A 14,353-nucleotide genomic window follows, 5' to 3' on the forward strand; every position below is an offset into this window, starting at 1 on the left:
GCTAAATTATTCGAACCTAAGAAACTTTGCCATTGACGCATCATATAAATGCAGAATATGGTGAAACTGGGGCACCACGCCTGAGGAAATAAATCAAGCTGAGTTTGAATTATTATAAAAAAAAGACGGTGAGTCTCTGCGCCACTCCTCGATTTTTAAAAGTATCTACAGCTCCATTTTTGGAATTAACATCGTATTTAACTTAGGTATTAATTTAATGTTAAGTTACAAGATACGCCACCACGGCGCACGACGGCGACACGCATCAGTTTGGAGACGATACTTGTTTGTTTTGTATGTAGAAATATATGAAGAGGTTTACTGGTCCATTTGACAGTCGATCGCATGACAGTTACGTGTAGTGGTTGCTTCCCTTAAAACCTGCCTTTTATTTGTTAACGAGGAAATCTTCATAAAATACTCGACTTCCTGGGTAAAATATACCTTAAAGTATACCTGCTGTTGTCTAGGAGCCCGGTATTACAATGCGCGGCAGTCAACGCAGTGCTGTCTCTACTGACGGCCCACGACGCAGACCCTCGTCTGTCGCAGCCCGATGTGAAGGCAAGAGTCGCAGCACTTTATATGCCGCTTCTTGGCATCGTAATGGACGCCCAGCCACAGCTGTACCGAGGATTTGATAGTGGCAAAGGTATGTCTCATTTTTCCCCTTTGCTTTAAGCTGGCCACAGTTTCTCATAAATTGTTTGTTAGAAACCTTTTCTGTCAACACTCACTCTGCGATCATCGAAACCGAACGCAAAATTACCCAAAATTCTGAATGTCTGCAGGGTCTAGTAAAAAAGATATGACTTTACAATATCCTTTTGGTAAGCACCAAACTTTTCTGACGGAAAATATCTGATAACATACGACTTGCCATAAGTTTTAATTCATTGGTTATAAAATATTTTCTTTCTACTATTAAAACTAGTAAACTATACTGTTATTATTTTTTATTGGCACTTAGCCAATAAAAAATCCTGCTCGACTTTTTATTAGAAGAAATCGCGTACTCTTAGACGAATATTTAAATTATACCTCTTTTACAGAAATATTACAACTAGATGGCGAAATGACTCAATTTGGCAGTATGTACGCGCCGCCTTCACCTGAAGATTTCAAACAGGTCTATATTTTATTTTTTTACCTTATTTTCACACCTTCCAGCCTCGCTCCTCAAATTTGAGGATCGTGACTCCCCATTGATACAATTAATTAGACCCTCTGTAAAGCTTTCTATCCAAATAACTCGAGGCTCAATTACGGTGAAATGATAGATGCGTGTGACGAGCGCAATCACCTCTGACTAGCCGGCACTCTGTCGCTATTGACTAAAAAGCACTGCTGCAGCATAAATGCCATAAATTCAGCCAATCGCAACAATTCATTCATGTAGAATCTCTAAAAATTGACAAAAAAGTAGGTATATCGGTATGGACAAGACATCTATGTTAGTTATCTATGTTAGTTGCATCTGATACTTTTTTCGTGACTGCATGGCGATTCTTTGAGTGCACACTTCTTATTTATTTCCATTTTTCAATGAAAAATATTTTACGCTCAAACTTTGTTATGACAGAACGGCCGGCCTCCATTCAACAGTGAAACCAGCCGCAATCTGCTGATGTGTTTGGTTTGGTTGCTCAAGTGGAGCGACCGCGGCGCGTTGGCGGCCGCCGTGGCTGAACTGCCCCCAGCCAGATTACACTGCTTGCTGGCACTTATTGACCTTTGCTTCAAGTGCCAGGAGTATAAGGTAAAGTTCGTCCTCATCTCTACACTCATTTTGTTCTGTAATGTAGACGATAGGACAGTATTGTTGCCCTTCGAATAAGCCCATTTTTATCTCAGTAAAGACCAAAACTTTGAGAGATATGATTTTTTCGTACACATATAAGAATATTTCAACAAGAACCAAAATGGCTGCCACACAGGTAGGAAGTGGATTGAGCCCAAGTTTAGAGTGTATTTGTACTTAAAGATGGTTGTTATATAAGTGTTTAAAATATCGCTATTTCATGTTCGGACACTGTATATCTTTCTTCCCTTTCCCACATTAACGTGAGGTCCTGCAGCCACATCATGATTCCGTCTTCTATCGGGGCTTTCTCCTCCTCCCTCCCCACTTTCTGCGCCCTCGCGCTCCTTCGTACTCTCCTCGTCTTTCTCTTTAGCTCTTCTGACTTTTCTACTAGTACCACGCTCAAAATAATTCGTTGAAATGTACAGTCTTATGTTTTGGTATGTTCACAGGGTCGTAAAGAGATACTGAAGTGTGCGCAACAGAATGTGCGTAAGACCACAGACATCAAAGCTAAATTGGAAGACGTTATTCTTGGACAAGGCTCAGCTAGATCAGACTTCATTATGCGACGAAAAGGTCAGTATATCCTTAATTAATTATAATTAATAGCTTCAATAGTGGCTAGAAGAAAAATATTTAAAATTCCCCAGATATATATATATATATAAGCGATGGCTCCTCATTTTTTAATCGAACCTTTAGGATATGTAACACCCTTCCAACATCAGTTTTCCTCTCCAGTTTTAGTATGGGTACCTTCAAGTTAAGAGTGAAAAGACATCTTCTAGACAAGTGCGCTCCATCTTAGGCTGTATCATTACTTTTCAGCCGGTCTAACTCCAACCAAGAGGTCTGCAACCAAGCGCTAGTCTATTTTTAACAAAGAAATCCTGGATTTCGTTTTTGTGTTTCTTGAAAAGGTCAAAGCGAATTCGAGACTACATATTTGGATGATCTCTAGGGGGATCAAGCGGTCGCGGCGGCGCGGGTCGCGAGCGTTGGCGTAAAGAGTGGGTACGCGGGGCATCCAGATCTAGGCCGGCCTCCCCCGCGCGCCCGCAACCCGCCCTGTCCGCTGCACTCTCCGCTGAAGTCGCTCTTACGTTACTGCACGCCATTGAAACTATCGTACAGGTACGATGAATCGAAATGAAGACGAATAACTATTCTTTACAGTTAATACAAAAAGCTTATTCCATGTTTTCTTTTGGAATACTGTTTTGCTGTTCCTCATTTCTAATTCAAACCGCTAGGTTATGGAACGCCATAGTCTATAAATTAACAAAAATGCTAAGCAGTATCAGGTAATACTTTTTAACTGTCTGTTTTTTGTCTGATTTGATCCTTACACAATAGGAGTCAATTTATGTGTAAAGAAATATTGTCCAATATTATAATATTTACCATTTTGTACAAAAAGTTGACACTAGCCAATATTGTATACAGTACCCGGCAGGAAATATTGATCAACCTAGCAGTTTCGTAGAGCGTTCTCTCTGTCGATGAGACCGACAATACGTCACATAGGTATGAGTGATAGAGACAACGCTCTACAAAGCCGGCTACTGATGATAGTTTTTCGTATCTCCTTAGTTTTAGAGGTCCCCATAATAACCCAAATGATTAAAAAACACTATATAGCGACCATTTAATGAAGAGCTCTTTCACAGTCATGCAGTGGTCTAGAAGGAGGTCAACAGGCGTGTAGCGGCGCCCTAGCAGTTCTGTTGCGCGCGCTGCAACGGAACCAGAGCGCTACTGTGTTACAGCACATGTTCGCCACGGTGCGAGCTTTGATATTGAAGGTACGACGAAATATCTTTACTGATTGTGTTTACCTAAGCTAAATTCTTCTTGAACTATTTTCAATGGTTTCGGTATTGTTATGTTATTTGTTTTTTCGTGTTATGACCTCGGTGACTATCATTCAGTGTTAGACACTGAGTTAGAAAATTAGGCAAGAGGTCATTTTCCTTCTAGTCAAGAGTGAATAGGCAACTTCTAGGTAAGTGCGCTCCATCTTAGGCTGCATCATCACTTGCTAGGAGGTCTGATTGCAGCCAAGCGCTAGTCTATATAATTTAAAAAAAAAAAAAACCACTAATCTTAGGAGTAAGACTAGGGTAAAAGTCCAAAGGAAGCATACTTTCTCTGTATGATGGTGGACATGCTCTCTTTCAGCTATTGCAGGTAATTTTAACATTCTCCTGTATATCCATTTCGAGAATAACATTTGAAAGCTTGAGCATTTTTACGTGAGACGTCCATTTCGAGAATAACATTTGAAAGCTTGAGCATTTTTACGTGAGACGTCAAGTTTATGAGATATTAATGATTTTAAGCTTATTTCGTGGCTTAACGACATATTTTAGTGTAGATAATAGGTGCATACCATGATTAATTTGATGATTTTATTTCGATATTGCGACCCAGTTGTATGGGTGTACGGGAGCGGTGTCTGTGTGCTCGACCGTAACAATAGGAAAATTTCCCACCAAGCGGTGTTATGCTCGGGGCGCCAGCTGGGCCGACAGGTGCAGATTGATAAACGCTCCGTCAATGCGATTGAGAGTTGCGTGTTCTACTTGAGCTTCCGATTAAGCCAAGGGTCACTGGTAGAGATCTCTTATAGAGATAAGTGCTTCCCTGTCCACTTTTTCTTTATTTTTATTTTTAATGTTACAACTTTCTGGGAGTAAATAAAAAATAAAATAAAAAAAATAGCTACCCGTGCTGCCATCTAGTGCGTACGTCGTGAGTTATCAGGCTTGGGTTCATGCATCGAGCGTTTGTTCATGACTGAATTTAGAAGCAACATCTGCTTGTAAATGTGGCAACCGCTGTAGGGTCGTAATCACGGAAGATGGTGGACCCATGGATCCATACCCGTTATCTACATTATAATATAACGAGGTATTGTTTTCCAGCTGGGCTGGTCGTGGTGTTCGGAAGAAGCCGGTCCGGGCACGTGCCGGGTGCTGTTGCGGCACTGCGCCGCGCTGTGTGCCAGCACGCGCGCGCACGCGGCCGCCGCACTCTACGCTCTTATGCGGCACCATTACCATCTCGGGAACGTGAGTAGAAGCGGGAGAAAGAGTAACCTTATCTTTATAATTTCATATTACATATATTTCACAAAAACTATTTCAATAACCAAGACTTCGTCTGCGTGGATTTAAAAAATCCCGAGGGAACTCATTGATTTTCCGGGATAAAAGGTTTTTAAGGTTTTTAACTATACCTATGCAAAAAATCACGTCAATCCGTTGCTCCATTGCAACGTGATTGAAGGACAAACTAATAAAATAACAAACAAACGCGCTTTCACATTTATAATATGGGTAGTGATATAAGTATCAATGTCGATAAAAAGGCAGGCATTTCATGCGAAGCACGTTCCAATTCGTCAATTCTCACATCTGATCGCGTTGCTACGCACACCACACAGTAATGCGTGGTGTGCGTTGTTTCTTTTTTTTTTCTTTAAAAAGAATATTAGCCATTGTAATGTGACTAATACTCCCATTTACCTTCCAATTAAGCGTAAAGCTTGTGCCAGGAATGGGTGACACATATAAGTGCAACAGGTGGGGTTTGAACCGCCGGCCTTTCGGAATACAGTCCGCTCCTCAACCGTTGAGCAAGGCTTTGTATTTTCATAAAAGTCTCAAATTGATTACATGCCAAGTCAAGGAAATGGTCGACTAACCCTGAAACTGTCTCTACAGAACTTCAGCCGCGTAAAGATGCAAGTGACAATGTCGCTGTCATCCCTGGTGGGCACATCCACCACGTTCAGCGAGGAGTCCCTGCGGCGCGCGCTGAAGACCGTGCTGATGTACGCCGAGCACGATCAGGACTTGCAGGACACCAACTTCCCTGAACAAGTAAATTTTTTTTCCCCCTCTTTATTTAGAAGCTTAGTTACTTATAGCTCGTTCACACAAGTTGCGTAAACATAGACGTAGCGCGTACCTTTGCGTTGTAACGTATGAAACTGTATGAAACATGGCACACGGCTTGCGTAAAGCGTGAACGTATGCGTAACCCGGTGTGTTAGGGGTTTACGCACGCAATTGGTGTGAATCGGCCTTTAGTGACTACGCTTCGTTAGTTACACCAAAATCTTACCCTAGTAGATGGTTTTCATATAAATTAAATTTTAGTATGATTACAAATTAAATTGTAGTAGATGATAGCATCTGGACAGATTTCTTTTTCTTCTGTCAAAAGTTTCATGGAAACCTGTCTTTAGGCTTAATGGTCTGCGAGAAATTTCAACGATATTTCACTTGGAGAAATTGAAGTAAAATTAAATAAACGTAAAAAGAAATCAAGAAACTCCTAGTATTCTTTAAACTATATAAATTATAATTGAAAGTTTCTTAACACTTCTCTCCTTTCCTTATTCTCCTTCAAAGTCACTAACAATATTTCATCATTCTCAAATCTCATCGTCTCTATTTCTATTCATATCTTCTCATCTCCTTTCTTCGTTTTCGTCTCTTTTTGTACACACACACAAAGTAATAAATAGTCTATCTCTCTCCAGGTAAAAGATCTGGTGTTCAACCTCCACATGATCCTGAGCGACACGGTCAAGATGAAGGAATTCCAGGAAGACCCAGAAATGTTGCTAGACCTCATGCACCGTATAGCGCGCGGCTACCAGCACAGCCCGGACTTGCGGCTGACTTGGCTCAGCAACATGGCACAGAAACATATGGAGGTCAGTATTGAGGTTAAGTTAAAGAAGTTTCTGGATAAGATGTTGCTAGACCTCATGCACTGCATAGCGGCTATCAGCATAGCCTGGACGTACCACTGGCTTGGCTCAGAAAAATATGGAGGTCAGTACCTCAGTACTCCAGCTTAAGATGACCCTCCGCTTCAAGAAAAGCTTTTGCTAAACCTCTTGTACTGCATAGTAGCTGTCAACACAGCCTAGATTTATGCCTTTCAACCGAAGCGTTGAACCATGTAACTACGAACTACTTTAAACCATAAATGCTTGAGTTAGTATTTCTACAATTTCTAAAACACACTGTGAATTTTCGAAGCTATCGAGAGGGCGCCTGCCTGATTTTCCGTACGAATTGCCAAAACTTTAATATAAAGAGCGCTAACTCTGAAAAGATTAAAGTAATTTTTCTCAGGCATTGACACTGTTAAAACGAGATAGCGTTATATCGCTGACATAAATCTGTCTCATTTTAACTGAAACTTAAGTCCAAGCAAAGTCAAAGTGCGCTTTACAGATCTCAGCCTTATTTTGTAGCCGAACCACTAGTACTTTATTGATAGAAGATTTTAGCGGAACGTCTTAATTCCAGCGATCGAACCATCTAGAAGCTGGCATGTGCTTAGTACACGGAGCCGCGTTAGTGGCGGAGCAACTGCGGTCGGGCGGTCGCGGCGCCGCGTTGCTGCAGAAAGTGACGCACAACGCTCTCGACGAGAGCTGCGCCGACCCGCTGCATCACCACCTCACTGCTAATGAGTTGCAGGTAACACAAAAAAGGGGGTCAAGTGCGAGTCGGACTCGTACACCGAGGGTTCCCTACCGTCGTGCAAGAAATAACGCTTTTTGACCCCACATCTAGCTCACTGCGAGTTAATAACGGGCAGCGCCATCTATGATGTGATTAAGTAAACAATAATTTCGATGATTAATAAATTTTTTTTGTGATGTAACTACATCCACGGTTTTCGGATTTTTTCCTTTACTTGTGTTAAAAAACATTGCTACCTACCAAATCTCTCTCTTTGCGAAAAATGTTTTGACTTTCAAAGAATTTTTTGATGTACCAAAAAGGATTAAAACTTACTCATAAAAACAAAAAAGAAGTCCAAACACTATTATTGTATAATTCATTTTTGAAGTGAAAACTTCTTTAGGTGCGGTGACTTTGGGAAAGGAAAAACTTCAAAGTCACTTCAGCGACATGCTAATTTTTACACGAACAAAATTTGTGACCTTAGACTATAATTTGTGACAGGCGTTGTTGGAGCACGCGGCAGGAGAACTCATGACAGCCGGCATGTATGAGACTGTCAACGAGGTGTACAAGGTGCTCATACCCATCGCGGAGGACAACCGCGACTACAAGAAGCTGGCCAATATACACGGGTATGATAGTTACAAATTAGGATGTTCAAGTCAATGTTTTTTTTTTTTTTTAAACTATTAGCCATGCTAATCATCACCCCTTTCCCCTCCAATTAAGCGTAAAGCTGTGGCAGGAGTGGGTACGACAATAGTGCAACGGGTGGGGTTTGAACCGCCGACCTTTCGGAATTCAGTCCGCTCCTCAACCGTCGTGCTATCGAGGCTCAACTTGAATATTAGATTAAAACGACAATTTTTTTAATGAGGCTAGCGAATTTACACATATTGCTTTATATAGCAATACAAACACTAGTTAGTTTGTGATGGTCAATAGTTTATACCCTAACTTTTAGAAAAAAGCCGTAAAAATGTTTTTTACATGTGAGCGCGTGCAAAAAAATGTGCAAAATATGCTTGGACACTCAAGCGCGAGGCTGGACGCTCCATATGTTAATACGCCTTGAACCTTCCAAGTTCGATCCATGCTTTTTAATCTAAATTTTGAATAATAGCTATGTGATTTTCCAGCAAACTGAACGAGGCGTTCACCCGTATAGAGCAATTGCACGGCAAGCGAATATTCGGCACGTACTTCCGCGTGTCGTTCTACGGCGCGCGGTTCGGCGACTTGGACGGCGAAGAGTTCGTTTATAAGGAGCATGCGCTCACCAAACTACCCGAGATCTTCAGCAGACTTGAGGTGAATTTGACCAAGTGTTTAGTCTTTTTAACAGTCCGACGTACAAAATCCTCTAGGCAACGTATAGCAACTTCTCCAGTGCTATAAATTTTCTGGAAGATTCTAGAACAAACCAGACATGAAAACAATGTCTGGAGGAAGAAGAAACAAAAGATTGAAGAACCCAATATTGTAATTGGTTTTTATAACATTGTTTTATATTAAACAATGTTTAAATCTGTGGATGACTTTCTCAGAAAGAAAAGGTGACAACAATAGATTTAAACATTTTGTAAATATTTATTTGAGTAAAAATGTTTTCTATTTTATTCTAGAACTTCTACGGGCAGCGTTTTGGGACAGAAAATGTAGTAATCATCAAGGACTCTAATATGGTGGACGTTAGCGCGTTGGACCCAGACAAGGCGTACATACAAATCACATACGTCGAGCCGTACTTCGAGCCGCACGAGTTACGCACAAGACTGACACACTACGAACGCAACTATAACATCAGTTAGTATTTTTTTTACCACTTGCTCGGGGGTGTGTCGTAGGCCCGACCGTAACAATAAGGAAATCTTCCTCCGAACGGATATCTTGCTCGGGGCCCAGCTGGTCTGAGCGTTGTATCTTGGAACTTGTATAAAACGCATCCGGTTGATATAACTACTAGAACAGTATTCAGAAGACTCACCGAATAAGTCAGGATTTACGCTTTTTTTTACCCGACTGCGGCGAAGCCAAAAGGAAGGGTTATGATTTTAGCAGTCTATGTATGTTAATTTATTTGTTAGATAAAGTTTATCTGGCGGTTATGATACAGGCCTTTAGACTGAAATCTATAGAGCGTACTTTGACTTTGCTTAGACTTAAGTTGCAGTTGAAACGGAACAGATTTATGCCAACTTATATACCTGGCATGTTTCTGTTAACGCGGTATAACGCTGTCTAGTTTTATCAGTTACTTAAGTCTAAGCAAAGTCAAAATGCGGTCTATAGATTTTAACGCAAGTCTACTTAACATAAAGAGGAAAGTTAAATTATTTGACGATTCAAAAGCACTTGTAATAGTTTATTTGAATAAAAATCTATTCTTTTCTTTAGGAGCGTGAGAGGTGAAACATGTTTGTTTTCTTACAGAACGGTTTATGTACGCAACGCCGTTCACGGCGGGGGGCAGAGCTCACGGGGAGCTGGGCGAGCAGTGCAAGCGGAAAACATTGCTCACCACCGCGCACCACTTCCCTTATGTCAAAACTAGGATACAGGTAACTATGCCACTTGGTACAGAACGTTTTCAGCTCAAGTGCCAACCGCATCCTGAACATGTTTGTGAGTAGGATGCTCCAATCTCACCAATGCTTGAACATATTATTCACTAGCTGATGCCCGCGACTTCGTCCGCGTGTATTTAGGTTTTCCGAAATCCCGTGGGAACTCTTTGATTTTCCGGGATAAGAAGTAGCCTATGTGCTAATCCAGGATAATATCTACCTCCATTCCAAATTTCAGCCAAATCCGTCCAGTAGTTTTTGCGTGAAGGAGTAACAAACATACGTACGCATACACACAAACTTTCGCCTTTATAATATTAGTAGTGTGATAGTGTAAAGTGTTGTTGAAGCCATAATAATTATTGTTAACGTAAATTTTTAATGTCTTTTTTTCCCCACAAAGTTATAATATAGAGTAGTTATTAACATTAGTTTCTAAGAATTCAAATTGTCTACTAACAAATTAGTACTACTAAAACTAGTTGGTTTAAATAAACATTTATTTATATATTCAATCCCCAGGTAGTGCAGCGCACACAAATAATACTGACGCCTATCGAAGTAGCCATTGAAGATATACAGAAGAAGGTTCGTATTAACATTTTTTGAAGTACAACTTCTCTAGGCTTGCCTTGAGAATAACTCAGATCTTTTTCGGACGGAAGAATATTAGCCATGTTAATCATTACTAATATTCCCCCGGCCCCTGTAATTAAGCATTTAACTTGTGCTAGGAGTATAGTACAAGGGGTACCAGCCAGGTAACCTCCTCGTGTGCCTGCTTGGTTGGCGTGCTGTGGTTTTGGCATGTTCGGGGGTACGTGGTGTCCCAGTGGTGGGTCTGCTGAGGCGGACATTCGCTGGCGGAGTAACGAGGTGTTTACGGTCCCTTGTGCTCCGCCATCAGCGGTGGAATGGAATTTCGTGAGGTTTTTAGTCGGTCGGAGTCCGACATAACCACTGTGCTCCCCCGTGGTCGGTGGTATCCATGACGGATTTTCCTCACGAGAAAAAAAAAAGGAGTGTACAACGGGTGGGGTTTAAACCGCCGACTTTGAAGAATTCAGTCCGCTCCTTAAGCTATTGAGGCTTTTTTATCCTTATTCAAAATGGCCGCAAAACAGAACAGTGTTTTGAGGCCGCCATCTTATATTTAAGTATTTTTGTACAATATTAGTGCCATAGCCTCCATTTGGTCATCTAGAATAGAATAAGATGTATTTGTTGATGCAACACAACATAAAATACAATAAACATATTACAAATAATAACAGCTTAAAATCTAACTTAAACAGTATATATCATATGTCGTGCCAGCGAAAAGGCCCGAACTCAGCTAAATGTTGTGGATACACAATGTACCCACAACGCTGTTCTACAAAACTAATTATATAATATGTTTTACGAGTGTAAAATTAATCATATAATTTCAGATCCATGAGCTAGCTGCAGCCACAAGTCAGGAACCCCCCGACCCTAAAATGCTACAAATGGTTCTACAAGGATGCATCGGTACTACGGTCAATCAAGGACCCTTAGAATTGGCGCAGGTGAGACTAATTTTACTCAGAAACCCGGCCAAGTGCGAGTCTCATGCTCTATTAGGGTTCAGTACATATCCCGATAACTTTTTTATACTGGGTTTTAATTAGGTAATAATTTTTCTGTTTTAGTTCTCAAGTAGTATTAAACTGGTTAAGTACGAGTCGGACTCCACGCGAAGGGTTCCGTACCATCGCATAGTACAAGAAATAACCCGTTTTGATTTTTTTTGTGATGTAACCAGAGTTCATGATTTTTCTTGTGCTACCTGCCAAATTCATGATCCTAGGTCAACGGGAGGTTTTGATTCCTGATAATTAATTGTATTAATTGAAAATCAATAAAAAGCACAATATTTCTTAGTTTTAAGTTTTTATTTTTGTCGGCAGTCTCCACTGAGTGCTAATAATTGTTGTTTACATCGCAGGTGTTTCTGGCGCCGGTGGTGGAGGGAACCCAGCCGCCCACGAGGCTCACCAACAAGCTCCGGCTCGCATTCAAAGATTTCTCTAAAAAGTTAGTATCTTACCTTCTAACACGAGCTTTTTTTCACTTATTGTGGACAAACATTTACAATGCCATTGAGCAATGTACACCAGTGATACCGATAAAGTAAACGATTTAAAAACCGGCTTGCGTGAATAAATCCATTAAGAAATATTCCACCTGAACTTAGTAAAGCGGACCAGCTAGGAAATTTATACTCCATAAGTCCTGGCATACACAAAAAATAAAATACTCATATTATAAATGCGAATGTGTGCCGGTCTGTTTGCTTGCTTTCTTACATCCCGGGCAAGGACATAGGCTACTTTTCATCCCGGAAAATCAGAGTTCCCTCGGGATTTCTAAAAAATCTAAATCCACGCAGACGTAGTCGTGACCAGCTAGTTTCAAATTCAAAGTATTTTTATTCAATTAAACTTTTACAAGTGCTTTTGAATCGTCAAAATAATCTACCTCTAGTTCGGAATGCCGTTCCTACCGAGAAGAACCAGCAAGAACCAGCAATATAAATATTTAATGTAGTACAATATAAACGGTTGTGTGCGCGTGCGCAGGTGTCACGACGCGTTGCGCAAGAATAAAAACCTAATAAGCAGCGAGCAGAGAGAGTACCAGCGCGAGTTGGAACGCAACTTCCAGCGCTTCACGGAGCGCCTCGCGCCGCTCATACACGCCACGCCCTCACACGTCGCGCACTTGACGTAAGTTTGCGTCTTCTTACCCGACTGCGGCAAAGCCTTTTCACAGCCCAACAGTTTAACCGATTTTGACGAAAGTTGGTACAAAGTTAGCTTATATCCCGGGGATGGACATAGGATTTTATCCCGGAAAATCAAAGAGTTCCCACGGGATTCCTAAATACCCATTCGCTTAACCGATTTGTATGGTGGAACCGAGGTAGCTTGCGTCCTTGCAATTGACGTAAGCAACTTTTTATGCCGGAAAATCAAAAAGTTTCCATGTGATATTCCAAAAAAAAACCTCTAGTTGTAATATATTATTGATTAGAAAGAATTGTGGATTTAATTTGAGATCCTTCTGTATGATTTTATTTTAAAATCATACCTACAAATTACATCTATTTAATTAAAATAACCTTCCTTTATTTTTCTTACAGGAACGGCTTGAGCAAAATCGACTACAAATTACAAGCTTAATCAGAATCACCAGCGATAGAAGTTCATAGAACAATTCTCCGTTACAAACAAACTAAAATATACTAAGATTTCTCAAGTTACAGGTTGTTTAGTTGTAGTTTTTATGTAATATCAGAATCTATTATTTGCATTTATTCTATCGTACTTAATTATATTAAGAAACAATATGTAAAATTATATAGTAATAAAAATAAAATGAATACAGTCAGAATTCATATCTATAAGTACGCGACAGGTCGAGATGGCAAGCCCACTGTCGCGCACTAAAGCCAACCATATATTATACCAAGTGATAATAAACACATATTTTATTTGTCATACAATTACGTGTATTTAAGCCATTTTTAAGCAACTAGATTGTGATGGCAGCGACTTCGTCCGCGTGAATGAAGGTTTTTAAAAATTCCGCGGGAACTCTGATTTTCCGGGATAAAATAGCTGTCGGTCTCCGAGATGCAAGCTATTTTTGTACCAAATTTCGTCAAAATCGGTTAAATGGATGGGTCGCAAAAAGTAGCAGACAGACTCTTTACTGCAATATTATGTAGCCGTATTCTTTGATATTTACTTAGTAATTAGAAATGTATTAAACGTGTACCTTTTTATTATTAATTATATTATAAATACCTAATTTTAAGTGGCTGTAATACTCAAAAAAATTTAGTTCGATAGGTGTTCAGACTACAATCACAAATAATTATATCAACATAAAATTATATATGTTAGTATGTTACGCAATAGTTTTTAATACATATTGTTCCTAATCTTTAAACTCAGCTACAATCCTAAACAGTGACCAAAGTTTTGTTTAATTAACAATGGCGTCGAATATTATAAGATGTTTTTCTCTAAACTAAATTTAGAGTGTCTGCATCTTTTTTCTTTTTGATGTTGCTAGCAAAGACTAAATTTTAGTTCACTCTACAAATAATAGACTTACGACTGGTACCTAAGGTCACGAGATTAGAGTTCTAAAGTTAATTATTTTTTTCTGTCCTTTTCTTATTACATTGGTAAGAAAAATAAGCGAATACTCTATTTATTGATTTAGTTGCGCTTAGATTCAGTACCACCGTCTTGCAAAACAACAAATATGTGCAATTTTTGTACCCACCTAGGTAAGATATATCAATAAATTATTTTTAAGTGATATTTTCTTTTTTTAATCCTTTAATAAAATCTCATCATCTCAACCCATCTTCAGCCTACTATAGAGCACGGTAGCTCGATTCCTTAAAACCTGCATCAATCATGGTTACGCAATTGTTGTTATTG

General features: G+C 39.9%; 1 protein-coding gene across 3 annotated transcripts in view; it reads left to right on the forward strand.

The window, feature by feature from the left end:
- Positions 1-14,228, forward strand: part of LOC123864538 (dedicator of cytokinesis protein 7) — a 29,420-nt gene extending 15,192 nt beyond the window's left edge. For all 3 annotated transcript variants that reach the window (XM_045905053.1, XM_045905064.1, XM_045905075.1), the window contains 19 exons: positions 471-652; positions 1,053-1,129; positions 1,583-1,759; positions 2,257-2,383; positions 2,769-2,941; positions 3,478-3,612; positions 4,735-4,881; positions 5,536-5,694; positions 6,360-6,536; positions 7,141-7,314; positions 7,807-7,937; positions 8,445-8,616; positions 8,931-9,111; positions 9,739-9,866; positions 10,395-10,460; positions 11,306-11,422; positions 11,842-11,930; positions 12,476-12,622; positions 13,039-14,228. In XM_045905053.1, the coding sequence (XP_045761009.1) occupies positions 471-652; positions 1,053-1,129; positions 1,583-1,759; positions 2,257-2,383; positions 2,769-2,941; positions 3,478-3,612; positions 4,735-4,881; positions 5,536-5,694; positions 6,360-6,536; positions 7,141-7,314; positions 7,807-7,937; positions 8,445-8,616; positions 8,931-9,111; positions 9,739-9,866; positions 10,395-10,460; positions 11,306-11,422; positions 11,842-11,930; positions 12,476-12,622; positions 13,039-13,078 (2,599 nt within the window). In that variant the 3' untranslated portion in view covers positions 13,079-14,228. The remainder of the gene's footprint in view (positions 1-470; positions 653-1,052; positions 1,130-1,582; positions 1,760-2,256; positions 2,384-2,768; positions 2,942-3,477; positions 3,613-4,734; positions 4,882-5,535; positions 5,695-6,359; positions 6,537-7,140; positions 7,315-7,806; positions 7,938-8,444; positions 8,617-8,930; positions 9,112-9,738; positions 9,867-10,394; positions 10,461-11,305; positions 11,423-11,841; positions 11,931-12,475; positions 12,623-13,038) is intronic.
- The last annotated feature ends 125 nt before the right edge of the window (positions 14,229-14,353 follow it).

Source organism: Maniola jurtina, chromosome 1 (genome assembly GCF_905333055.1).
Source record: "Maniola jurtina chromosome 1, ilManJurt1.1, whole genome shotgun sequence".
NCBI lineage: Eukaryota > Metazoa > Arthropoda > Insecta > Lepidoptera > Nymphalidae > Maniola > Maniola jurtina.